General features: G+C 49.1%; 5 protein-coding genes across 5 annotated transcripts; all 5 read right to left on the bottom strand.

The window, feature by feature from the left end:
* Positions 1-255: 255 nt before the first annotated feature.
* On the bottom strand, positions 256-1,162 carry LAJ45_04955 (uncharacterized protein; the record flags this gene model as incomplete). The annotated part of the gene is made up of 2 exons (XM_046114530.1): positions 256-796; positions 846-1,162. 2 exons carry the CDS (start codon positions 1,160-1,162, stop codon positions 256-258), a joined length of 858 nt encoding a protein of 285 aa, XP_045972079.1.
* Positions 1,163-5,154: 3,992 nt separating this feature from the next.
* On the bottom strand, positions 5,155-6,108 carry LAJ45_04954 (uncharacterized protein; the record flags this gene model as incomplete). The annotated part of the gene is made up of 1 exon (XM_046114529.1): positions 5,155-6,108. One exon carries the CDS (start codon positions 6,106-6,108, stop codon positions 5,155-5,157), a length of 954 nt encoding a protein of 317 aa, XP_045972078.1.
* Positions 6,109-8,035: 1,927 nt separating this feature from the next.
* On the bottom strand, positions 8,036-9,061 carry LAJ45_04953 (uncharacterized protein; the record flags this gene model as incomplete). The annotated part of the gene is made up of 1 exon (XM_046114528.1): positions 8,036-9,061. One exon carries the CDS (start codon positions 9,059-9,061, stop codon positions 8,036-8,038), a length of 1,026 nt encoding a protein of 341 aa, XP_045972077.1.
* Positions 9,062-13,764: 4,703 nt separating this feature from the next.
* Positions 13,765-17,689, bottom strand: LAJ45_04952 (uncharacterized protein; the record flags this gene model as incomplete). The annotated part of the gene is made up of 11 exons (XM_046114527.1): positions 13,765-13,785; positions 13,850-14,397; positions 14,454-14,922; positions 14,975-15,027; positions 15,077-15,524; positions 15,583-15,646; positions 15,702-15,843; positions 15,924-15,950; positions 16,006-16,970; positions 17,028-17,210; positions 17,304-17,689. 11 exons carry the CDS (start codon positions 17,687-17,689, stop codon positions 13,765-13,767), a joined length of 3,306 nt encoding a protein of 1,101 aa, XP_045972076.1.
* Positions 17,690-22,085: 4,396 nt separating this feature from the next.
* LAJ45_04950 (uncharacterized protein) lies at positions 22,086-26,050 on the bottom strand (the record flags this gene model as incomplete). The annotated part of the gene is made up of 6 exons (XM_046114526.1): positions 22,086-23,566; positions 23,624-24,154; positions 24,221-25,225; positions 25,395-25,437; positions 25,761-25,786; positions 25,852-26,050. The coding sequence occupies 6 exons, from the start codon at positions 26,048-26,050 to the stop codon at positions 22,086-22,088; spliced, it is 3,285 nt and encodes a 1,094-aa protein (XP_045972075.1).
* Positions 26,051-27,272: the final 1,222 nt, after the last annotated feature.

The raw sequence follows: 27,272 nt of genomic DNA, 5'->3' as shown, positions 1-27,272 counted from the left end.
AATTGGGGGCCGGAAAGGAAAAGAAGCAACAAAGGAAAGAATGGAAGGGAAAAAGACTCATCATACGGAGGAATGATGAAGTTAGTCCGCCACCTGATGCAGATGCTGATGCAGACAAAAGAAAATTGGGGCAAAGAAGGAAGAAGAAAGAAGAAAGAAGAAAGAAGAAGAAAGAAATCTAGAATGACTACAAAAGAAACATTACAAGCAGCATAAACAGCATAAGGTCATATGCCCCCATGCACACTCATCAACCTACAACACCACAACCCCCAACCCCACCACCATCACCAACATCACCACCCCCACCCTCCTCGCCGCCACCCCCCCAGACACCATCTCCGTCCCCCCATCCGCCGTCGTCCCATTCTCCAACGTCCCATTCAGCACCAACGTCCTCGTACCATTCACCACCACCACGCGACTCACCGCACTCCCATCCGACGCATTCCCCACCATCGCCTGCACATACGCCCTCTCATGGTTCTCGTCGCACCCGCACACCGCGTACTCCTGGCACAGGCACACCACGGGCAGCGTCACATTAGCGCCGCCGCTCGTGGTGTTCTCGTACTGCACGGGGTTATTGTAGCGGTAGTCGTACCCGCCGCTGTGCAGCCAGGCGCCACTGAAGAGCAGCGAGATGGCAGACAGCGTGAGGAAGGTGGGGAGCAGGCCACTGGGGGAGGCGTGCCCACTGGTGTAGGGGACGACGGTACCGCCGCCGTAGAAGGCGCCGACGGCGCGGGGGGTGCCGGAGCCGGTGGTTGTGCGGCCGCCGGAGGTGCTGCGCGATCTGTTGGGGGTTAGTAGTGTAGAGGGTGGGGGGATGGGGGGGGGATTACCCGCCGGCGCCAGTGCCGCCACTGCTGCCGCCGCTGCGACTACTACCACCACTACTACTACCGCCGCCTCGGCCGCCGCTTCCTCCACCGCCACCACCACCTCCACCGCCTCCGCCTCCACCTCCACCACCACCTCCTCCGCCGCCTTTGCGCTTGATGAGGTAGTGGGGGATGGTGTCTTCAGTGGCGGGGGTGCTGTTAAGCAGTGGTGTTGTGGAGACGGAGTCAGTCTCGTCCTGGGTGATATCTACAGCTGGGATTGCATTTGCAACTGCAAGCAGGAGTAGGAGTAGGAGTGATATTATTGGAGAGCGCATCGTGGATTAGGTATGTAGATCGGATGTTTGTTCTGCAGTGCTTGTATTAACAGAGAGAGCACTCAGTGTATACCGCGAGGAATCGGTGGTTTAAGAATCCTAGGCAACTGAGGTCGATAGTGGCAATGCTGATAGTGGTACAGAATCCGGATTGGGGGGGGGGGTCCTGAGTTGTATGATATGATTTGTGCCCAAACCGGCCGTGGTGCAGCAGGGCGTTGAGGTGAGTGAACCAAGAATGACGTTGGGCTCTGTGGTTACTAGTGGGTACTTGCCTTTGCTTGGCAGGCAGGCACTATGGAGCTATCAGCTTAGCTTAGGTCGGTCGTTGATACAATTAATTAGATCTGGTGCAAGTAGTCAGAGAACGATTGAGGAGTCAGAGTCTTGTGTAAGAGAGAGATCGGGAGGCTGAGCGTATGTGATGTGATATGAAGGTCATGTTATGAAGGGACAAAGGGAGAGAGAAGAGAGTCAAAGGGTATACGGTCAGCACTCAGTCCCTCCCTCTCCTTCCAGCGAATTAATGCAGCCACACAAACACTTCCCCCCCCTTGCGTCCGATCTTAAATCTGTACCAAAACATCTGAATCTGGCGGTTCCTGCATGTGTCGCGCATTCCACCCCTTTGGGTCGATCGATGGGCGAAGCAAATGGACAAACATACAAACACCTCTAGCCTCTAGGCAGTGGGCTTGTCAATCCGTCTGTCTGCCTTCTCTACCTGACCGCGCCCGCTCTGGCAGATGCTCGCATGTATCCCGTTCCGCTCTTGCGTCTACATACATACATGTACTCTACTCTTCTCTCCTTTATTCTGTCCTAAGCAGCGCAGATTAGATGCCGCGCCCCCCAGGCATGCATCCTTACCACTGCTTTCGAGCAGGTACATCCCTACATGTACCGAAACCCGTTGCTCATTGCAGGGCTAGGGGTCAAATAACCTTAACGCCACAACTACCTAGCCTGCAGCTCAGCGCAGGGTCCATCCATCCATCCATCCCCCCATCTTGTGTCACTGGCCCCCACGTACCGGTCATAGCTACGGTAATTAACCACCACTACATTCCCCAGGGCTGATCTGAGAGCCTGACCCTGCCGTTGGGCGACGAGGAATGTATACGGCATAGCGTCTGGGGGGCGTGGAGCATATGTGGACCGAATCATATCAGTCTGCCTCATAGCTGACGGTTGAGATAATATATTTTGCTTTTTTGCGCGGTGTGTCCATGGCCAGCTAACTAGAGATCTATATGTAGTTAAGGATCCTTATAGGCCTGTCCAGCCAGGCGAGGTCCCTAGTCTGGTTTTATGTCCTGTCCTCCACCCCTCACCTCCCCCTCCCTCCTTCGCGGCTTATAGTTGATGCATCCGTTGGTTCGTTCTAGAAGCCGTACGAGACCACCTATATATGCGTGTTCAGTCCCATCCCCAGTACACCGCTGCCGATCCCCCCGGTTCATACAGCTCGAATATACTCCGACACTGCACGATCTGCTTGGCCCGGAGACTAACTATGTTGCCCTGCACTTTCTCCCACCATATACTCTACCCTTCCTCCTAACTCCCATGGGCCGGCAAATCTTTACCACCACGATTTCTATATATACTCGTGGCAGTCGTCGTCGACGTCAATAAGGAAACCAGGAATTGCCTTTTGCTGGTAACAGTAACTTAACGGCCCCTCTGATTCGCGACTAGTGCATTTTCAGCTTCGATCTTGTTGTTGCCGACAACGACGACTACAACGATATTTTTTTTTTCTTCCTGGCATTTGTAAACCAGGCCAGTGCTAGCCCAAACCCAAACCCGTGAGCCCAGCACATCTTCTGTATAGCTTTGTATTAGCAAAAAACGTCAGTACATACAAGCCACATTTTTTTGTATGACATCTAACAGCTAAAACGTCGGCTGTACATACAGCCACCACATCTCATCCCATCCCCTCTTTATCCATCTGGTTACCAACCCCACTCACTAGTTAACGTTCCCAATGAAAAATCTTCTCCCCCAACACAGCCCGTTAACTCGGATTTTTTGACAGCTTCCTGTACGTAGTTAGTTAGCTGTCCGCCTAGACCTCCCTCCTTGGGTTGAAAGACACCGTCAGGTAGCTGGCAGAGAGACATGAGATATTTGAAACCCGCAACACGGAGCTGAGCCTAGTTCAAAGACTAGATCTCTCACAGCTTCGAAACAAGCTAATCTAGGGGGTCGAGTATAAATAACTGCACCATGCAGACAAGCTAGCAACTGCGCAAGCTACTCTACTGCTGCCAAACCTCGAAAGCAGAGGAAAAATTAGCTAGCTGGCCCGTGAGAGATTCAAAATCACCTCTATGAGAAAGCCAACCAATCAATCAATCACTCCCAAGGACGGCGATAGCCAGTTTTTTTTCTTTCTTTCTGTCTTTCGAGTTTTTTTTTCGCAGTTGTCATGTAGAAGTAGACTGACCGACTTACCTTACCTGTTAACTACATCTCGAACATACGTTCGTGAAAAAACATGATCAATGGTGCCAGCGCTCCAGAGTATAGAGACACAACCCAACCCCACGCGCGGCAGATGTCTTTGGGGGCATGTAGCTATCTCGGTACATCTATCTGCCTAGCTGGTAAGAAATACATATGGCATCCTCGAGGTCGTACATACGTAACGGGCTTCTAACGGCCGAGCCTAGAGTAAGGATTCCCGGAAGGCCAACACATCAAGGGCCTGTGCTGTGCTCGAGATCAATTGGAAACTCCCGGATCCCCCCTTAAACCACCTCACCTCAGTAGATCACCCCACTCTTGGCTGCATGTAGAGAAAAAAAAAATTCTCCGAGAAGAAGGTATATAAAGAGCCCTCCCTCCCACCCCCCACCCCGCCGCCTTCTTCTGAGGTTCGAGTGTGGTTGCAGCGGGGTATCTAGGCACTCCACGCGCCGATCAAGCCACCAACGTTCGAAAAAGTAAAAAACGGTTCATGGTGTGGTACGGTACAGGGGGTGTGTGTGGGTAGCGAGATCTAGAGGCACGCGACCATGATCTCGAGACTACATATCGAAAACCTATCGCCGTCACCTGTCAAGCTCCTCAGTCAGTTAGGGGTTCCCATGGCTCCTACCAAGAGACATGTTGACCCTTTTGAGTGGGGGTCAGAGGAGGGCTAGTGTTAACGATTATCCCATCTAAAACCAATCTATGGTTCCAAACCTTTGGCGAAAGTATCAGTCTTGTTCGATGGACCGGACTTTGGGGTAGTTAACTGAGGGTTACTTTGTGTAACTGAGGTTAGTCCATAACTCGGGGTTGCCAAGTCTACACCGTACCCCTCAGCCTTATAATAATAATACCTGCTTGTATAATAAAGGGTTAGGGTTTTGTGGTTGCGGAGTACAGTCACTCACGGGTGAAGGCGGATCCTGTCTGATGGCCGTCAGGGATTTGAGGCCAATAAAAGAGTTAGGTTTTGGATGCCAAGGTACAGTAAATTACTGCAAATAGAACCATCAGATAGGATCCGCCGTCAGTAGGTGAGCGACTGTATTGAATGGGTTGATTGATTAGGAGAAGGAGAAGGAGGAGATGCGGAGGAAGAAGAAGATCCAGCGGGAAAAAATGCCTAGTTTGTAGTTAATCTTTTGTTTTATTTTGTTTTTTATTTTCATACATGGTTTAGTTTGATTAAAAATAACATGAATCTTTTTTCGTATCGTATCGTATCGTTGTCTGAGAATCACAACATCTCACTCGCTTGGTTGGTGACTTTTTTCGGGGATTGATTTGTGTGTCGACGGCTACATGTAGTGATTCGTTCGGTGGTATTTGAGAGTTTCTAAACACATTAGCATGTTTTTTATAAGTGGCCGTTGAGAAGTAGGAGTAATACATACTAACAAGAGAATTCCCCATTCATGTATCACCACGCTGTAGCACATATGTACTGTAAAAGATAAAGTCCCCCCTAGGCCCTGGGCCCTGGTAGCACAGCATATAGCATTCAATCCCTATTTCGCCAGTCTCTGTCTCTTGGCGCCGTAAAGAATTCTGTTCCCTGGACCGTAGGCAATCACAGCCTTTCTCTTAGTCGCCGCGGACGGGGTATTTGGCAGTACAATCGGCGGCGGTACAATCGGCGGCGGTGACGGAACCAGCGGCGAAGAGATAGCCGGTGAGGATGCCCGCACCAGAACGTCCTCAGCCTTGACGAGCCGCTCAGTCTCACTGCTGAGATCACCAAGCTCGCTGCTCGATGACAGAGGCGCTGTCACCTCATCCCTGCCGTTCTCGATGGGGAGGGCATCATCACTAAGTGGGGGCGGCGAGCTAAGCTCACTAGAATCATCATCGTCGTCGAGCAAGGGTTCTGGGAGATCGCTGCTAACGTCATCATCATCCGGTTCAGAGGATTGGGTTTCAAGGACGTCGCTGCTGTAGCAGTAGTTGCCGGAGCAGTTGCAGGCTTGCAAATGCTCGGCGTTGGTGCTGCTGTGCGGCTGCGGCAAGTTATACTCGCTCTCGCTCTCATAGTCGGAGTCGACGACCGAACCACAAGGGCTTTGGTTCGCGGGGCCCGGGGGTGTGGAGGGATAAGCCGCAGAGTGTGTGCTGTCGACCACCTCGCTGACTGGGTCTTCAAAGATGGCGAGGGGGTCGGTGTCGGTGCATTCAGGCTCCATCGAGTTTGACCTCTCGCCGAGCTTCCGCTTTCTGTGGTTAAGCTCAGTCTTGGAGGCGGGGTTGTAGTGGTAGGTTTGCCCATTGTGAGTGATGATGATGACGATGGTTGTGGGATGGAGGTGGAGGGATGAAGGAAGGTTGACGTTGGTGGCCTTGTGCGCGTCGCAGCACACCGAAGGCTCGCTGCGAACGAGGACTGTGATAGGGCTTCGTGACTGCTGTCTGTGCAGTAGGTCAAGATTGGGCCTACAAGTGCTGCAATCAGTGAAGGGAGGCCGCATGGTGCCTGAGATCTCCGCTGAATTGCTGCATTGAGACTGACACTGGCTGCTCCTCGTAGCTTGCTTCTGTGGCGTGTTCGCAGTCAGGCCGGGTGGTTGGTGTGGCGGCTGAGGACGGGATGGGCGGGTGTAGCGCTTAACAAAACCCCCTGGCTCACCCCACGTCTTCAAGGGAGGCCGTACTATATATACTCTCGATCTCTTTCTTATGTTGTAGTTTAAGTACTTCCTGTCATTGGGGTTGATGTTAAGTGCAGGTCATGTTGTTTCCTCACTTTTCTCGCCATGGGTGTATCTACATACATGTAGTACCGCATCATTGGTTCCTGTACAGCGACAGGTAATAAGTGATGGAATGCCCTGAGATACAGTTACATGTACAGCCACTCTGCAAAAGTGTTCGTGACTCCGATTTCGGAGTGAGACATTTCTCCATATGTAACCGTGGCGGACCACCGAGAACCCCCCCAAGAGAAGACTTTCCCAGTGACCAATGGCGTCTAAATTAATGAAGAATAAGATCAATGGCCTATCTTCTTTTTATACGTAGTCACGAACTATATTATATATTTTTCGTTGTTTTGAATCTCAACTTTAATAACATCAGTATTACCGGTGCGCCACACCGCGCAGTGACATTAAAACTAAATCACGAACACTTTTGCTGAGTGGCTGTACTTGTTATACCTGCAAGCACCGTATGTTGGCGGCGTTTTACTCAAAACAGGTATCACTGTGCACATGTCTCGGCCGTTAATTCCATCACTTATTACATGTACCTACCTACCGCTGTACAACATATTTACTGGTGTCTGTAGCTGGAGTAGTGATAAATTTGGTTTTGCACTACATGCAGTCATGTAACCTAACCCTAGTGGACAAGACGGGCCCAAGCGCTAGGAAATGGGCCAAAGAGCTACTACACCTAGGGATGGATTTGGGCTGATTTTGCTCAAGTCTGTAATTGCTTCATGGGTTCTCACTCGACATGTTTACCAGTACAGCGGGGGATAAATTTCTTTTTTTTCTTTCTTTTTTTTTGCTTAATTGATTAATCAGCGGGAGATAATAAGTGATGGAACGCCCTGAGATAAACACCGAATGTCGGTGGCGCTCTACCAAAACAGGTATCACTATGTTTCATCACTTATTGCCTACCGCTGTATATACCGGGTGGTTGAGGGTAAGTGATCAGAATCTGATAAGCCAATGTTGCGGTGAATACGTGTGTTTTGTCATCAGATTCTGATCACTTTTCGCTACACCTAGGCCTAGTGCATACATGTATACACTCAACCCCCACGACGACGGCGTCGCCCAAGACCTACATATCATCCTGCTGAAGACAATACATATAACATGTACTTATCCCACCCACCCCCCCGCCTGTACGTCCTAGCTGCTGGCAATCTACGAGGGGCAGCCAGTGTCAGTCTCATGCAATACAGCAATTCAGCGGGGGTGACTGCGGGGTCAGTACTGCGGAGATCAGTACTGCGGAGATCTCAGGCAGCGCACCACACCATGCGGCCTCCTCCACTCATTGCATCTACTACACAGACAGCAGTCATGAAACCCTATCACAGGCCTCGTTCACAGCGAGCCTTCGGTGTGCTGCGACGCGCACAAGGCCACCGTCGGCCCTCCTTCCTCTCCCCACCCCTCCATCATCACCATCGCCATCACCCACAACGAGCAGCGAGGCCGATACCACACACTTTCGTCACCGCCGCCGATTGTACCGCCAAATACCCCGTCCGCGGCGACTAAGAGAAAGGCTGTGATTGCCTACGGTCCAGAATTCTTCACTGGGCCAATTATCAACGAAGCCACCATGCGAGTGAGATACCGTGATTCTCGGACAACCCTTTACGATACTACAAAATTTTTATTACTTTTAATCAAAATAAACAAAACTAACTGCAAACTAGGCATTTTCCGCTGGACCTTCATCCTCCGCATCTCCTCCTCCTCCCTCTCCTCCCTCGCCTCCCTCACCTCCCTCACCTCCCGCACCACCACCACCACCTCCACCACCTCCACCTCCTTCTCCTCCCGCCCCCACCACCCCCGGCGCTACCTCCCCCCTCTCTCCCCTCCTCATCTGCACCCAGTCCCCCAACGTCCTCCAACACTCCCTCTTAAACTCCATCGATATCCCCCCCGCCAACCCGCTCGTACTCGGCACCACATACACCCTCGAGCCCTCCCACCCCTCCCCCGCACCCCACCCCTCTTCCTGCCACCCCCACACAAACGCGTCCCTCGCCAGCGCCCTCCCCCTCCTCGCCCTCCAAATCACCTCCCAAATCCCCTTCCCCACAATACACACGCTCTCGGGCCTCCACCTCCTCAGCTTCGCCTCACACACCGCCACCCCCGCCTCCATCTCCGCCCTGGTCAGATCCGCCTGCCCCGCCGACGCGCGCTCAACCAGGTTCGTGAGCCCCAGCGAATACACCTCCGGCAGCCGCTGGTCCATCTCCGGCGGACACACCCGGTCCGGCGTGAGCCCGCCCGCGTGCATCAGCCGCCAGAAGTGGTTGTGCGGGTGCGCATACATGTGCCCCACCGCCGCCGTCATCAGCCCCGGGTTCAGCCCGATCAGGACACAGATCAGCGACGGCGCGAGCGCGTCGGGGACGGTGCGGAGCTCTTGCCCCTCACCGGCGCCGTCTGCCAGTGCTCCTGCTCCCGCGCGCTGGCGCTGGCGGGGGCGCTTGGGCTGGCGGGGGGAGTTGGCGGGGGCGGCGCGCTTGCGCTTTGGAGGTGCTTTAGCTTTGGGTTTGGGCTTGCGGGAGGAGGGGCCGGGCTCGTAGGCTTCTTCGGACGCGTCGCTGTCGCTGTCGGTGTATACTGATGTGGGTGCCGAGTTGCTTGAGGCATCGCTATCACCGTCATCGGCGTCGGCGTCGATGATGGGTTGGTTGCAGGCTCTGGGGAGGCGGAACATTGCGGGGTTACACACTACTTGCTTACAGCGCCGGACAGGTTCTTGCCGTGGGTACAGGTTATCGCAATGGGGTGGGCGGGGCTCACTCACTTCGGGGTTTATATTGCGGCCCGGGCCGTGGGAGGAGGTGGTGGATTAAGCGCCCAGGCAAGCAAGGCAGGCAGGCAATACGACGTGGCGACGTTACACGAGCCGGATGGACCGCCGGGCGAATAGGAGGGCGAGCACACTGAATGATTGTCGTCGACAGTCCTAGGGGGAAAAAAACTGGTAGATTGAATCATTGACCTGTTAGTTGGAATTGGAGTTGGTTAGTCGAGGTATGGTAGAGGTACTAACTACATGTGGCCTGCATTAGTTACATGTACATAGGGGGAATTAGTGCAGACGCTGCGCTGGTTTAGTTGACTAGCACCGGTACCGTTATCCGCGAAAATATCATTGACCCCTACCTACCCCTTGCGGTGGTCTAGCTAACTGCATCTAGGTGTTTTATTCAGCGTTGGTAACGACCAGGGGCCCTAACGATTTATCTTGGGTAGGGTCATTACGATTTTGATGGGTCCACAGGGTCTTCGACCGGTCAGAATGTAGGTCGTATCAGTGCCAAGAAAGGCGGTTCTACTAGAAAAAAATACAGACCTTTCTCAAGTCTCCCATAACTTGATGATACGACCCCGGGGGAGAATACGACCTAGGTCATTACCTTCTACGACCGATGGGCCCCCGACCCGGTCCTAATACTGACCGGTCGTTACGGGTCGTGGGTCATTACCAACACTGGTTTTATTAGCGTTTTCAAAAATACTGGTTGCCAGCAGGCTGGCTACAAAGTCAGGGTAGAGAAAAGACATCATTCTCAGACAGTGCATGGGGCCGGGGCTTAAAGCACAATTGTGGCTAATAGCATCAGAAGTTCTTCCGGGGAGCATGTCTACGGTCCTAATTCGGTACCTGAGTACATGTGGTGTTTGAACTATGGTGCAAGAGGGAGTAGAGGGGCGACCCCGTCAACCCTGTACACACCACTTCAGTCAATTCCTTCGTTGGCTCCGGGAAGCAAACATTGAGGAGCCTCACCCTTAACTCGACTTTATGGCTGTAAGGGCTACAATACTGAACTAATGCGAACAGGGATGACAAGGTCCCCCAAGGCCTCTCGCACCATACCAATAAGTGGAACGCGGGACTGATCGACTCGGGGCTCCGCTAGCTATGCGAGAAAGGTAGCCGTGGTCCGGAAGTCTCTATTTTGACTCAGGAATATAGTCGCTCACCTACTAACGGCGGATCCTGTCTGATGGTTCTGTTTGCGGTAATTTGCTGTACCTTGGCGTCCAAAACCTAACTCTTTTATTGGCCTCAAATCCCTGACCGCCACCAGACAGGATCCGCCTTCACCCCGTGAGTGACTGTACAGACGCGTACCCTGCATGTCAATTTAGACTTCTTCTAGACGAGCTGTGCTATGACTCCCGTGCGGGGTGCCGGGCCGGGGGGGGGGGGGGGGCTGGGGTTTGGGTTTGGGTTGAGGTTGGGAGTGCGCAGTAGAGGCGCAATATCAATTGGAAGGCTGCGTCTTTGCCGCAAGAGTCACCATTCCTCGCCTCCCCGCCGAAGACGGTCATATTAATTTGGCGTCCCAGACTCAGTCTCTAGTAGATGAGTCATAGGTGCGCATGGTTATACACTATACTACGAACGGGCAAATGCACACCGCCGAGACGAGAGATATATCTATCCATAGAAGATTCCAGAGGGATATATCAATAAAGACACTTTTTTCTAGAGAAGTGTATGAGCATGTGGCGGTGCAATATACAAAAGAGGAGGGAGACTTGCTGCTTTGAGAAGTCATTATGCAGCTCAGAATTGGTAAAAACAGTGTTCGATGCTGCCTATTCTAGGATCTAGACAAAACAATTGTCAGAAAGGATGGACAAACTACTCAGACACAAGCCACAGCTTACACGAGAAATAGGACATAAAAATCGTTCCTAGTGATGGCGTAATACGGGACTCTCGCAGGGTCTTAGATCGGCGATACATGACAGTACATAGACGTGGGATCTTGGGTCAGGGTATCAATTCAACTATCTAAAGTACTTAGGTACTATCGTTCACGGGGTATTGGCGGACACTGGGTGTTGACGGATTGCAGGCAAAACTTGGCTTGGCTGTCTCTTTTTTGGTTTTATTCATCAGCACCCAGTGCCCGTCAATACCCCGTGAACGACAGTACCCGGCCCTTCGGACAAAGAAAACAGCAAAAAGACCAAAAGAAGCAAACATCTGCAACCCTTTAAAAATACTCTCAAGATCTTGGACACTAGTAGGTTTGTCTCGGACACAAAGCCAACCTTACTAATATTCCGAGTGCGCATGCATGTTTGCAATTAGTTCTCGAAACGCGTTACCCTCTAAAAACACTCTCTGGGTTGTGGTCCAATCTGAAGCTTGCAACTGTACAGCTATCGGCGTTGGAAAATCGCCCTGCTCTCGGCGTGATCGTCGGTCCCTGTTTGCGCAATAATTCTACCGATAGCTGTATAGGGTTCTTCAGTCATAGGCCCAACCTCACTGGCATCCTACTGGCACACCAGATGCCCGGGTCTTGGCACCCCCCCCCCCCCCCAAAACCCCAGATAGCCAACACTACGGGATACGATAAGTACCCGTCCGCCAAAACCAAACCCAATCATCCGGCGATCACTGCCGTTGAGATCAATCTCCCCTGTCGGCAGCATCTGCCCTGCCCCTGCTACCGCCTATGACTACAGTTATCCAATGACAGTCATTTCTGTGAACTAATTCCCCCAGCAACTACCCGGCCTTTTCCCCTCTGAGTCACATGTAAGTGGCCGCCCCAGACGTACGATTCTTTGCCTGAGTGAAAAAGTTAGAATGGGTAATTGCAGTGCGCCGCGGCCCCCCCCCCCCCCCCCCCCCGCGCCCTTGATTGAAGCTCTGGTGAAGGAAGAGGAGCGAGCTTGGTGTTACATAACTAATCTGTAAATTGGGCAACCCTTACCTCTCTCCGCTCGCTTCTTATCACCATCATTTGTAGAGTAAGCGGGGAACGGGGGGAGAAATCCTCCGCGGGTCATTGTGCCAAGAGAAGCAAGTCGGTCCCTTGCCTGACGTTGTTTCTGAGGAAATGATTCCAGAAGCGTCTTGGCGGTTACCGCACCCCATGGCTCTTGGCAACACTACACACCCACCAATGGTTGGAGCACCAAAAATCACTCGTTGGTGGAATCTTCTATCTGTGCATGGCACGTCATTGGTAGGGATTTGTTTTTCCCCCTCTCTAGTTTCAGCACACCCCATCATCATTACCATAACCCCGGTATATGAATGCTTCCATCCGGCGAAAGAAGAAAAAAAGCTAGCATACATACATAGAATGAAGAACAACCATATCATCATCCCATTGAAAAGATCGATCGTGAAAAATAAAATATAGCTGATATGTAGGTACGATAGATTGATACTTCTAGATAGAGAGACAATCTATGTCTATCGAGCATACCCGCCTGCCCACCCTTTCCTTGCAACTTTCCCGGTCAAGAAGCGCGTGATCGAAACCTGAAACATCGATTAAATCTCGATTCCAATCACACGTGGTAAGCGGTACCCCAGAACCTTTTTGATCGTGCCTGCTCCTCCTCCTGCTCCTGCTACCCCTCCCCCTCCTCCTCCTATCAATTCTCCCACCTAACCTACTCCACACCAACCACACCAGGCTAGAGCTTGGACCACTTTATGGGAAACAGATATGTAGATTCGGAGGTACGTACATACATATGTACCTCTACCCTACCTGCATTTGTGGTGGCCCCAATCACCCGGCGAATCGGAATGGCCTTTCTTTCGTTTTTCCCCTTCCCTTGTGTCTTGCCCTCGGCCCGTTTTGCAAGCGTTTTGGTATGGAAGGGAAAGTTTAAATACGAGTGATGAAACAACATGAGTTTATTGATGATTAGCTGGAGGCATGTGCAGTACCTACAGGTGTGTGATATCGTAATTTTTGTTTCATAAAAACACGCGGCCAGTTCTCTTATACTGTTACTGGTTATCTGAGATCCCAATAATGAGTAGGGGCTTGGGAATTCGTTTGTTGTGTATTATTGGTATGGTGAAAATATTCGCACCTTGAAATAAAATATAGCATAGCATACGGCAGTACTCACAATTAGCAGGCTACACGAGGCAAAATAAAACCTAGATAATTGATTTTTATGAACGTTAATAGCAACTATTACACCCTGATTCCTTAACCTAAATTTGTATAGCTAGCTCCTTAACCCCTAAAGAAAAAGCACCACCCTATGTAAATAATCGGAGAAAAAGATGAGACCGGAAACGATAAAGACCATGAATCGTGGAAAATGAATGAACCAAGGGAATAAAATAATAAACCACAAAGGGAATGACAATGCAACAAAAAAAAGAAAAAGAAAAAACGCCATCCATGGTAAGTATATCCTCTAAGCCTAAACAGATTTCCGTGCAAAATAAAAAATAAAAAAATAAAAAATAAAAAACGGATAGTAAGTAGTAAAATGAATGGGACAATACATGATACTCCAGAAAAGTAAAAATACCCCATGAGTTCAAGCCAACATATCATAGCGTCCAGGGTGGAATATGAATATCTAGGGTTGACTGAGAACTAAAAATATATGTATATAGTTGCGCAATTAATCATGAATTGGAATACCCTAAAATGTTGTTAGTTTCTGTAGTAGCGTATAAAGCGCATAAGATTGGGGGTCAAAAACATACAAATAAGAATCCCAAATCTCTCGAATTCAACCTGCCAATGCCCTTGGAAGCATTTTCATCAAGAGCGCCCTCAATCAATTTTCTTTTCTTATCTTGTAACGCAAGAACACGATCCTCGACTGTCTTCTCTACAACAAGTCTGTGGACAAAAACCTGGCGCTGTTGACCGATCCGATGTGCACGGTCGATAGCCTGACTCTCGATGAAGGGATTATAAAACGGGTCCAGAATAATAACTTGAGATGCAGCAACCAAATTCAGCCCGGAGTTACCCGCCTTGAGGCTGACCAAGATGATGTTGACTTCTGGCTTATCTGTAAAGTCCAAGAGAGCTTGATTGCGATGTGTGCTCGACATTCCGCCATCATAACGCCTGTATTTCCAGCCTCTAGCACTAATCGGCACTTCAATAAGATCCAATAATGATGTAAACTGGCTGAAAACGATCGTCTTCTCCGTTGGATCATTTCGTTCAACGCTTTCGAGAATTTCGACACATTTGTCAATCTTAGCACTGCTTATCCACCGCTTCTGGAGATGCTTCATATCTAAACAGGTATTAGTTTTCGCGACTTTCTAAGTGGGGGGGGGGGGGAGCACATACATTGCCTCTTGCTCTTAGCATTTCTCATGGCATCCTTTCTAACCTCCGCGAGAGTTCTTGGCGGGGCTTTCACCTTCGCCTTTCCCTTTCCTTTAGCATCCTTTTTCTTCAGAGCCTTCTTAGCAGGCTTTTTACGATCAGAAGTTTCAAGACCATCATCAGTTCCTTCTTCTGAATCAGGAACTACAAAATCGGCAAGATCTTCATCCTCCTCCTCCTCTTCATCCCCCTCTTCATCTTCATCCGTATCAAAAATCAGGTCATCATCCTCCGGATTATGATCTCTATCGTCAGGTTTTAAGGTTTCTGGTTGGTGAACTTTACGGAAGGTAGCCAGGTTAATCACTTTGTCCACATTTATCTCGCCCCGACATTTAGGACATCTGCACCCCCCCTTATCCTCATCGCCCTGTTGCATGGTCGAGTCTAGATGCTGAGTGTGGAGTCTGGCAAGACACTCGGAACAGAACTAGACGCACTGATGTTAGTGTTTGAACACAGAGAAGGAGAAGGATATATACCGCATGACCGCAAGGTATAATTATTGAGGGGTTTTCGTCGGCATCAAGGCAAACTATAAAGATATTAGTCCAGTCACTTTGAATAGCTACTGAGAAACATACTTGGGCACTCAAACGCGTCAAAATCCTTGAGTCTAGCCACGGTATCTGGCGCTAATTCTCTTGCCAGCTGACCCATTCTATCATCAACCGGCTCATTATTCGTCATCTCGGCATCCCTTATAAGATGCGGATGACAACATGCCTGCCTCAAGCGTAAAAGAAGCACCAAGATGTTCGAATAATTTCTTCCCACAGTATTAGCGCGAAGATATTTGTTGAATGCAAGAACCGATTTATCCTGGAGAGACTGGTAGAAGGCTTGTTCGTCCGGGCTAAAAACGGCATGCACCATCTCGATTGTCTTTTCCGGCAGTGTGAGGATAGGTTTGCCATCAATCATTGACGATTTTGTCCGGCGAAGCAATATTGCCTTCATCAGTGCCTGTAACTTTCTGATCGCTGTAGTGATAGAGAACTCGTTTTTGCCCTTGAGCGGTTTCGAGAAGTTCTGTTCCACATTCTTTTAGTAAAAATGCCATAATTCAAACTTATTTTTCATATTCTACCTTTGAGAATTCAGGCCATTCATTATACGGCTTGATCTGGAGGAACCTGACGAGTGAAAATAATCTGCAGGGTCAATTAGCAGACTTTCCATCAGCACTTAGTTCGTGATAATACTTACTCATCGCAACTGTTTTGCATTGGAGTTCCGGACAAGCAAAGTCGATATTCGGCATCAATGGAACAGCAGCCCCTCGCATACTGAGTGTCTTTGTTCTTAATGCATTGAGCTTCATCAATAATGACCCTATACCACTTGCTCTCTTCACCGATAAAAAGAGTCCTGGAGGAGAACCCTCACGCCCTTGAGCTTCCCAGAGCTGCTTCTTTTTATATTCGTTACCAACGGTTCCGAAGGTGGTTAGAACAACTAAATAAAATTTAGCAATCATGTTAGTGGGTGACCTAATCAATCAAAAACTTACCATCAAACTTTGCAAGGTCTGCAAAAGACTTGGCCTTTTTGCTAGTGCCATGATGGATACAAACTTTCAAGCTATTTTCAGGCTTTAGTTTTACCTTAATCTCTCTCTCCCACTGTTTCAATAGTGCAACAGGTGTTAGGATCAGCGTAGTTTTCCTAGCCTCGTTGGTAGATTTTCTGGAAACCATGAGTGCTAGTGCCTGTATCGTTTTCCCAAGGCCCATGTCATCCGCCAAGATTCCGCCCTTATTACTTCCTTCTTCCATTGACTTCAACCAAGCCAAGCCAAGCTTTTGATGCTCCATAAGCGGATAGGTCATCTCTGGAGGAGTCCCCTCGCGGTCCTCTGGGGGTATTTCCATGTCGGGTCGGATATTTTCCATCAGGGTCTTGATCTCATCTAAACTTTTGGTGGGATCGTGGCGGATGTGGTCGATGTACCTATGGATTTCGGGTTTGAAACGAGACTGAGAATTAGGTATAAGCCAGTCATCATTTATATACTGTTTACCCAAATCCTGAAGCAAATTTCCCTGACTGTCCACGATTGCTAGTGATGGATCATTGATAATCGGTTCTAAATCATAGTCGTCGAAATCTTCGTCAAAAAGTCCCCATCGACCTGCCTGGTAGCTGGTTATATCAGTATTTCTTTGTGGTTCATATGTTCCGTTTGTTCGCATGGGCGGTAGCCGTAAGTCCCCGTTTGGGTAATAACCATTTTCGTTATCATTTTCGTCATCATCAACTTCAATAATTTGCCGATTTTGGGGGGCGATAGAATTTGAAGGCTGAACATAGGGATACATCTGGCTTCTAGCAGGTCTCAGTGGCGAAGAAAAGGGAGAATCCGCAACCTGTTCTGAACGACCGGGTTCCCCGAAATCACTTGAAGAGTATTCGGGATTATAAAGATCTTGGAGGGTCCTGGCTATTTCCTCGTCGGCCGCCTTCGAATTCCTAGACCTTAACAATGATTAGGATGGAGAGGTAAGGAGAGGTATATGGGTAGAAGTTAAGAACCTTTCATTATCTATATCTTTAGGAGACCATTGTGATTGTTGTAACACAACATGTGACGGCTGCATATGCCTGAACAGCTGGGATTCCTGCAGATTATTGCTTGAAATTCGCCCTATCTCATTCTCTCGGTCAATGAGGTTGACTAAATTTGGCGCAGACCGAGATAGAGATAACCCAGGATCCCTAATACCGTCAATAATAATCCTATTATTAGGGTAGTATGAAAGATTTCTAGAATAAGGTTACTCGTTGTTGAATAAATGAAATGTGTGCTACCTTAGTCGCGGAAGATACCCATACGAGCTCCCCCCATTTCCAGTATCCATAATCCCCGGTAGTGCCATGGGGATTGGACTCGGTGTAGTCTTCTGTGACTTCGCTTCACGAATGCCAAGATACTGAAGCTCGACCGGATCCTGGTCTCTATCTCGTTTCCTCCCACGATCGCCGTGTCCCAACGACAGGTTTCCATATGATGGACTAGAATCTCCACTCCCGCTGCTTCCTTGACCTGATGAATCCATCAGCTGGTCTTTCATTTCTCCCATTGAGTTTCCCCATTCTTGTTGTCTTGGGTCGTTAAGGTTGTGTGTATCCATTTGCTGCTGGCAGAATCGAATGTTATCGCGAAGGGCTTCTTGAGAAGTATTCAGGGAAGCCATGACAGGGAAGTGTGAAGTTGTAGGCAGTCGACTATTCCGTGATGGCTATATTATTTTTGCTTCTTCCTAGGGAGCCGAGGGAGAGAGAAATGTGAGTAAAGACGGAAGAAAAGAAGGAAGCAGAACACCTCCAACAGAAACAAAACCAGCTAGAAATAGAGGACAGAAAAAGGAAAGAAAAAAGAAAAAGTCGGCTGAAATTTGTTGCGTGGACCAACCAAGGCGGGTAATGGAGGGGTGCAAGCAGCGGTTTGGGTGAGCTGTGAGCGTGAAGGAGGTAGGGAGCTTAATGATAACCTTGTTTCGCCGCGAAAGTAGGCGGAGAGCGCAAGGTGTCGAGGCCTGTTTGGAGGAGATTCGGAGGATAGATAGAAACGCACTGAGGGGTGTCGTTCGTCTCAGAAGGAGCACGCGCAGGATGAGGCAGAGGCAGAGGCAGAGGTGGAGTCTGGGCAGCAGCTATGACAACAGGTAATAGAGGGCCAGCAGAGTAAGGAAGTGAGAGTGATTGAAAGTGAGTGATAGACGGACTGAGAGAGACGCACACAGAAAGATGCGCTCAGAGTGAAGCAATCAACCAAGCAGGCAGACCCCTACGTAAAACATAAACACACTTACGGTTTGGTGAAGCTCTCTAGGTGCTCTAGAGTACTCCTGTTGTCTGGGGCGACGCGAGACCCGAACACCGAGGAGTTGAGTGAGTGAGTGGTTGAGTGGTGAGGCTGTCAATTACAGCCCAAACGGGCGTGGGCGCAGGCTTGGAGGGGCGTGCAGGAAGATGCAGCTGGTCCTGCGGGTCTACCTGCCTATGGGTTGCAAATACTCTGGTGTATGATGTCGTGCGACAGCTCAGAGGATCCTCTCCGCAACCCCAGCGAGTCGCGGGACTGGTACCTATCTATTTATTATCTCGTAGCAGTCACTCTAGAAGCACTTTAGCATTTTTTTTCTTTTCATTTCTCTCTTCCTCCAGGTTGGTTTTTCGGTTTTGACAGGCGGCAAGGCTGCTTAGTTTAACGGAGGCGAAGGCGGCAGCTCATGAACCGGGGTCAGATGTCTCTTTAAATTGTGATACATAACTACATGTATCATAGATGTAGCCAACAAAGATCTTATCTTCGAGGATCTAACCAGCTAGATGTACATGTACCCAGAGTATACATACAGCTTAACACATACTAAGATGTACATAAGTTTGTTTGAACACGACTCCACAGATCCTTTGCACGACCAGTTCTGTGTTGATAACCCACCTTAGGTACTACATACCTAGCCTTACGCCTCTATCTCAGGGCCGCCTTTCTCTCTTCACTTCTTCCTCTACCTTCTCGGGTTCTTCCATGTGAGTGTTTCTTTCCTTTTTCCACAACCCCATGATGTAACAATCAGTATTACTCATGCCTCCTATGGTTTCCCCATATTACGAAGGATTCCGATAGTTATGAGTCACAACCCCAAACACCACTCACAAATATCACAAGTGGGAGTAGCGAAATATGTAGATACACAAGGTTTGTACGAATATTTTATCTACGAGGGCAGCCTAGATAGGCAACAGGCTCACAATCAATTCCTAACTACATGTAGTATTGTTCAATACAAACTCCACAACATACAGGCACCAACATTCGGCGTGGCAATTGCATGGCTGGAGATCGATCACGAGGCTCAAAAAAGAATCAACCGGAAGATTGCTGACTCTAAGCGTGTGCCCGTCTCCTGGAGTGTGTAGTATGTGCTCTAAAAAATATCATAATTGTGTATACTAAATTTTAGCTAGGTCTTCTCGCTATGGGATTGTCCGTAGATACAGTACTGTATTTGTTTGATATTGGACATGACCCCGGGCGCTTTTGGCTACTGGCAGCCATTTTTCTTGATAAAGCCTTATATCACCAGGGAAAATACGTGGCTTCGCTCATCGACACCAGTACCTTCACATACAGGATAATTTGTCAGAAATACTTTTTTTCTAACTTGGCTTACCCGATAGCCCTATCCTGGCTAGGCCATCTGGCTCGTCTTTCTTGATGCGCCGGGGAATAGAAAGTAAGTCCCGGTGAGTACATACATAGCTCGACTAAGTTTACCAAGCTCTCCAAGCGCTTTGTACACATTCAGTACCACAACTCTTACAAGCTCTCACATACTGTCAACCGGCCTGACGCGGTAATCATGCCGAACCGGAAGGAAGGTCAGTAGCCGTTCTGTCAGTACTCAGTTCAGCTGCAACCCGGAATGCTAGTTCCGGAACCGGGATTCTTCTGCAACTGAGTTAAGTAAACAAGCGAATTAATCCTCACTTATTCCCGCCCAGAGCCTGCTGATGTGACTAGTACGGTAGCACCCTTCTACTACAAATCCTATGTGTATCTCTTCTCTATCTACCCCACAAGGCCGAAAGCGAAATGGATGCGCAGACAGCAAAAGAGTGGCGCAGATTTGTATCTTTGTACCACCCAGAAATGATCTCGTTAAGATCCCACTTGGTACAGATAGGTCCTTTCTGAGGGGTGGAGATAGAATAAAGGATTCCTATACATCACATCCCTTATTTTACTTTTTTATCGATTGTTTGTCTTTTCGCTACCGCACATGTAAACCTTGGAGAGCGCATTGCTTTTTTTTCTATCTTTTCTTTTTGCTACCTAAAATAGATAATCCTACGATCCTCGCGAGGATTCCTGACGAACAAGGTGCCGAATGCCAACTTCCCCGAAACAGATACCACGGCTCCCGATATGATTATTCACATCACCGCATGAAAAATGGCACTTCTCCATAGCCTTTCAACTATACCAAGCCTAGGGCACCGACATAGAAGGAAGCAACAAGCGGTCTCGAACTACTATCAGGGGCTTTTGGTATGTAACCACTACCATTAATTCTGCTTTACCACGCACTTCGCACCTCAACAGCAACAGTCATTTAGATCAGCCTTACCAATAAGCTTTCAGGCACGCCCAAGTCAAAACCACAAACAGCCGCGACCCTGCTCCACTCAGCGTTAAGCCTCAATACTTGGTAGTCGGAGGATAAAGCCGAAAGTAGAAGAAACGTGACCGGTTTTATACTCTGCTCTGGAAGGTACTATTTAATAAGGGCCACGTAATCCTTCAACGTGCTCATAACAACCACAGTCCTGATTTACATTGGAGGCCAGAATGATCCTCGTGCAAACGCAGGCAGGGTCGTGGGAGAGGACAGAGGGGAGAGCCAATTCAATCAGATGTATGTGAAATAACGAACAGTTCGCGTGGATTTGCAGTGGGGCGGAGCAAAGCCGTGGCCTGCAATGTTTAACCGTTCTGATCGTCATGCCTTTGCACATTCCCGACGGCTTCCTTATTCCTATGCCTTACATTATATTTCTGCCAATTTTTTGGCCATCCGCAATTCTACTGCACAGAATTCAGAGAGCAGAAAGGAAAGCTCGATAGCTATTATTCAATGGCCTAATCTGCCCAACCGGGGACCTGTCTCTGGCGACTGGAGTGAAGTCTTCCCACCATACTGTACATACATGCATGCAGTTTAGTCCAGTTCTTCTAGGGACTAGCGAGGACATCACTCACCCCTGTTTGTTCTCGCCGTTGGCTTCCATTTCTTTGCTCTGTATCCCAAAGCCAATGATTCAGCATACATAAGGGTTACGGTTGAGGCGGGTGGGGGTAAAAAATAGAATTGGGTATATTGGAGAGAAAGACCAAGAAATAAGAGAAAACCCAACATAAATGGAGATAATATGTACTTTAAAGGCCAGGTGGGATAAGAGTCCAGTAAGGAAATTGCAGAGAAACACCTTCACCCAGCAAAACCTCCGCACGAAGATATACCGAATTCAATAGAAGCGCACCCCCCCCCCCCCCCCAAACCTCCTTTTTTTTTTTTTTTTTGACCCCCTTCCCCGAAACTATAACCCGGAACAGTGCGAAGATACAGGCCTCGGAGGAGCTTACCCCTTAGTTCCCAATAATGTCCAATCGATTTAGCGAATGCACATGTGCGTGCACCTGTCAAACATTAAACGAAATGAGGAAATATAAAAATAAAAGCAATAAATAAAAAAAAGAACAACTCCCTGAGCCAGAGAACATGAAACGAAACTACCAGTACATACACCAACCCCCGCCCAGGTGCCAATAATTGCTAGTATAGTCCTTCCATAAAATACGAGAAGTAGTAGGCCCGCCAAAACCGAAAGGAAAAGACAAAAATTAAAGGAAAATTAGATGAGAGAATGACTCGAGAAGATACTACAAAGAAGATAGTTACCACCCTTAAAATGTATGAAAAATTAACAAACTAGAGCCCCTGGTAATGAGAAGAGAAGAGAAAGCTCCGTTGAATTGCACTCCTCAAACCTTCTGAAGGTGTTCATTCGTCCACAGAAGGATTACGCAACAATACTCAGATCGGTCGTTGCTGCAACCCCATTGGACTTAGATGGATTTGACGTGTTCTTCTCTCCCTGCACATCTCCCTCAGTTGGGTCACCTGTTTCCCGGGAGGGTGCCGAACTACTGATGCTATCCACCTTGCCAAGCCCGGATTCCGTTCCTTCTAGCACTTCATCCCTCTCGTCTTCCACATCAGCCTCCTCCGCCTCCTCCGCTTCCTGCGCTTCCTGCCCTGCTGCAACTCCCAGATCTACCCCAGATATCGCCAATCCCGCGCTCAATAAGTCCGATAACGAATCCTGGTCCTCTTCGCCTTCCTTCAACAAATCTGGAGGGCGAGCTCTTAGCTCTCTAGCCTTTGCAAGTGATATAGTCTTTGCATTGTAGCTGGATATGACTGGTTTTGATTCATCTCGATCGATAGTTGCTTTCATAATAGCGCCCATCCACTTTTTCCCATCATCTCGAGTGTCGGTTGCGAAGTAGTGAAGCTTTGGCGGGGTAAACGTAACGCCTTTGGTGGCACCAGGAGCAGGAGGGACGAGCTTGAACGTGAACCACCCTTTATCTTTTTCGACTTCTTTACCCTTTTCTTTTGAGGATGGTGATGTTGGCGATTTCTGTGCACCAGTATCTGTAGTTGATGTTTGCGGGGATCCGGAGGCTGGAATAGCAGGACTTGCACTTGGGCTTGTTGCTGCAGCAAAGGATGCATGCAAAGAGACAAGCCTGTCTTCCGTCGCCGGGAGTACTCTATGGGATGTAATGTCAATCAATCCCCTTTCCTTAGTATCACGCTCTGAATAGAAATAAGACAATCTACGACCCTGCAACACAAAAAATCTAGACTTCCAAACACCAATTCCACTGGACCCACGCTTTTTCATCCAGCCGCTGTAGTCAGCCGTTTCCGCCGCCTCTCGAGGAGTTACTTCACGAAGGCCTTTCTCCCAAGCACTAGTACTATGCTTTTTTGACTTTGTACGGAGGGCAGTTCCCGACGAAACGCCACGGATACGACGGCCCGCGGATGATGATACCTTTGGTGGTTTTTCGGGAGTACCAGGTGTAACAATACGCAGTGGGTCTGAGGCTATTGTTGCGCTAATAGAAGGAGTTGAACCGTCCAGCGAATTGAAACTACGACCACCAGATTCACCTTGAGGAGTTAGTTGCTCGGATAATGAGCGAGAATTTGGTAAAGGTGGTGGTGTGCTGGGTGATAACGCAAAGCCGATGGTTGATTCATCAGCATTCCTCTTTGGGGGACTGATTATCTTATTCGACGGGGATGGTGAAAGCCTTGGAGCATCGTATGGGAATCCTTCAGGAGCTCCACTAAATGAACTCATCCGTTTCTTATCTTTGCTACTTCCACGAGCATGGTAAGCTTGGGCCGCCGTAACGATTGGCGAAGGTTTTCGCGATGTTTCGACCGATGAGCCTGCGCTCCCGATTCTCGATTGACGGCTGTGAGCTGTAGCACTTCTCAGCCTTTGTTCTTCGATGTAGCTACCTTTTCTGGCATGATTACCCCCATTCTTCTTTTGCAAGACTTTACGCTCTCTGGGGGTGGATTCTCCGCTTGAAAAGTAGCTACGTTCTGTCACTTTGGGGGCATGGGTTTGGGATCCCGAGAACCCACTATCTGCAGTTAAAACTGAATCTCCAGTACCAATACTGTTACTCGATTTATGCCCATTCTCTGGCGCTTTTGTCCCACCACTTGACTTGAGTCCTCCTCCGAACGATGGAATCGACCAATTCCTATCGAATGATCCACCTCGTTGGTGCGAGACTCCATCATTCCCCCCAGCTGTAAGTACGGCAGCACTCGCTGACAAAGCCGCGTTAAGAGCAGTAGCTGGCAGTTCCTGGCTAGAGAGACGTCTATTACCACTCGACCGACGATAATGCCCAGCCGTATCTGCATTTCGCTGTGGGGAGATTGGAGGGGACCGGGGAGCCTCAAAAACACCTGCGTAAGGTGGTGGCGCAGAAGGAGTAGTCGAATTTGTTGCGGTCATTGGAGTGTGGAGAGGCCCATGTCCAAGCACATTGACATCTAATTGGTTGGCATCATGAACGTTAATACGATGTTGTTGGCGCGAAGAGACTCGGTTATGCTGACTTTGAATTCGCGGCAATACCGTTCCGCCAGTAACCGTGCTGCTCCTTTGACGAGCACTTTCTTTGCTGTTGTAGCTTGATGTCGACATCCTCGCGTCGCTACCACTGCGCCTTACTACTGCCGGAACAACTGTTTTTGCCTTTTTAACCAAGTTCTCGATCTCTTTCCATACCTCAAATCTTTTGCCAAAACTGCCAATCTCCAACTCCTTTAAGTGGGACATTTCTAGCTGCAACAGCGTTGTGCCAGTGACTTCCTCCTCCTCAAACTTTTGACAAGTCGCTGACGGGATATTTCTGCTTTGAAGATATTGGGAAACCTGGTAAGGGGTCCAAGTTCCGATTTCTGCCTCAGAATAGATGTATTCGTGGTTAGTAAGATCTTCGTTTCGATATACGTGATCGCCGGCCTCGTCCTCTTCCTCGTCGTCCTCGAATTCCGAGTTTGAGTTTGATTCTATATTGTCTTGCCTTGAATATTCTGATGACGAATCTTCGATGACCTCTTCCGCAGGAGAAAGAGCTCGAGTAGGAACAGTTGATTGCATCGATGTATGACGCCTGTTACTAATCCTGCTAGCTCGACGCTGACGTGAGTTCGAGATCTCGGTTATAGCTTCATCAATATCACTGAGAGTGTCTTCAACAACAGGACTTCGCACGCCCTGGGGGTATATTTGTTTATCTTCTGTATTAATTGCTGCAGGAATCAATCTTCCTCCCGGCGTGCTAGCAGTCGGTGTGTTACTCCCCGTTGCAACTTTCTCGACAGCTAAAGGTTCTGTCTGATCATGCGGCTCATCGATGTCCGAGGATGAGATGTGGGAATCTGCGGGCGAAGACGGGCGAGGGGGGTCAGGAGTGTATGTTGACGAGGTTTGAGCCGCAATTGGGGTTGTTGTGGCGGTGGAAATCGAACTTGGACCTGCCGATGAAGGGGCGACAGATGACTGTGTATTCTTCGATGAAGACTGGAACATGGTCGTAGTCACTGGGGTGGTGTACACTTAAGAACGCAAGTCACACTTAGCATAACAATTCCACACAGACCACATGCCACGCGTGATGATTTCCGGTTATCCCCGTGAGATTGCATTGTGGAGTAGATATCGCAGAAACAATTCACAACGCATAACCCCGCAACATATATCTCCACCCAAGAATGAAATGCTCACCTTGAGGAAAAAGCCCAATTTCGTTTTTTGCAAGTGAGCGGCCCTGTCCCCGAAATCAGGTATTAGCGAGTGATTTCCATCAAGATCGGAGCTCCCTTGTCACGAAAGCAATTGTCGGGAGGAATCCAGGCTGCTGGTTGGTGGACTATCTCCCTGTAGAGTATGGTTCGCGCGTCTTGCATAGGTACAACGCAGTCGGCAATGCAATGCACGCGCGATAAGGAACCAACAAATCCCCAGCAGCAAGGTGGGCATCTTCTTAGGTTCCTTTTCCTCCAGTGCCAAAGGCAGTGACGGTCAGGGGCAAGGTGGGGAAGCGAGGGTCTAAGAAAAAGTGTAAAGTAACAAAGAATCTGGCGGACTCACCATATACCACCCATCTCCGAATTCGTCTTTGTTGCAATGGTCAGCGGTTGAAGAGTTATGAAGAGACGCGGAGGAGCCGGTCAATTCCTACCGTCCTTTTGCAACAGCTCTATATGTTCTCCCTTGCGCAACGTAAGTTCGTCGGGAGTGCGAGCTTCAAAATTGTGCAGCACCTGCAGTAAAACTGATATGCCCGGTACTGGTGGTGGCGGAACGGCGAGCGGTATGTGATATTGTCCATTAGTCGTGGATCCATCTCCAGTCACCGCATCGCTCCTGGCTTCAGCCATGTCGCCGCCTCGCACTTCGGTCTTTCCCCAGAGAACCCAACGTACTCCACCCGCTTGTAGTATGCCTACCTACCCCTAACGCGTAGCTTACGAGCCTATTCGAGGCTACCGGATGGGGGTGTGGAAGGTTGGAGGAGAAGAGGGTGGGTTAGGGAAGCAAACCCGTCAAGCGGGAGTGTGGACACCTGGCCAGATTCGACGTTGTATGGGCGAGAACTGTTGGCGTGAATCCTGCGTGTTAGCTGTGGGGCTCTTGAGTTTGCCCTATATGTACTTTTGAGTACGGAGAAGGGTACCGGGAACTCAAGGCGGGGGAAGAGAGGGCAGGGAGGAATAGATGAAAGGAGTTGGAGAAGCAGTAAGTTGTCGAGCTCGTGGTAATGCAGTAATAGCAATTTAAGAGTAATCGCAGAATGTATGTAGAGTAGAGCCTCCTGTCGCCTTCACACACATTCCCCACTTCACTCTTCCTTATCAAAAACCCACCTTGCTGACTTTCTTTTTCTTCTCTTTCTTTGGTGACGCTGTTGGGGATCCTTCCGAGGCAGGTCGAGAGATGATGGGAATAATAGCCTGTGCTACAGCGCGAGTACGCAGCAGCAACGCCCGGGCCAACCTACATAATGATGGCGGAGCAAATCCCCTTGTCCCGCTGCAAGTTGCACAAAGTGTTCCTTCCCCCACCTCACTTCATCCAAACGTTTTGTGTGTGAACAGATACTCACCAGTCAAATCCAACGCATGACGGACTGATGCCCGACTTGCCAAATCATCTCCACTGCTTTCAGTAACAGGGTCAGGGGAAGAACAGGGGCGGGAACTCATACATAGAGTAAGGACACCTACTCCTACGTATACATCCCCTGATCTACCGACTTTTATTGCTTGCTGCCGTACAGACACAACGTCTAATTTCTTTGACTGGTTGACATCTTGAGTACCTGGTAAAAGACGTTTTACACCCACGGGGGGACCGGCTTGTCACGAGGGATCTTTTAAACTCCACGATCTGACAGCCAAATTTCAATTCCGAAAATAGATCACTTTATACTCGTCTATTCATAGCGTTTGTGAACACCACCGCTATTGCATGCCATACAAAAAGGTTGTCTTGGCTATTTTTTGTGTGTATGTAATGCTGGTTGTGTTCACAAACGCTGTGAAAACACGAGTACTCTGTGTAGGTACTTTAGTACTGATGCAGAGCTGACTACACGTACTT

This window comes from Morchella importuna (assembly GCF_003444635.1).
Source record: "Morchella importuna strain M04M26 chromosome Unknown Morimp01GS013, whole genome shotgun sequence".
NCBI classification, from domain to species: Eukaryota; Fungi; Ascomycota; class Pezizomycetes; order Pezizales; family Morchellaceae; genus Morchella; species Morchella importuna.
Note: the sequence above shows the minus strand (reverse complement) of the source record. Positions and strands in the feature narration are given on the sequence as shown.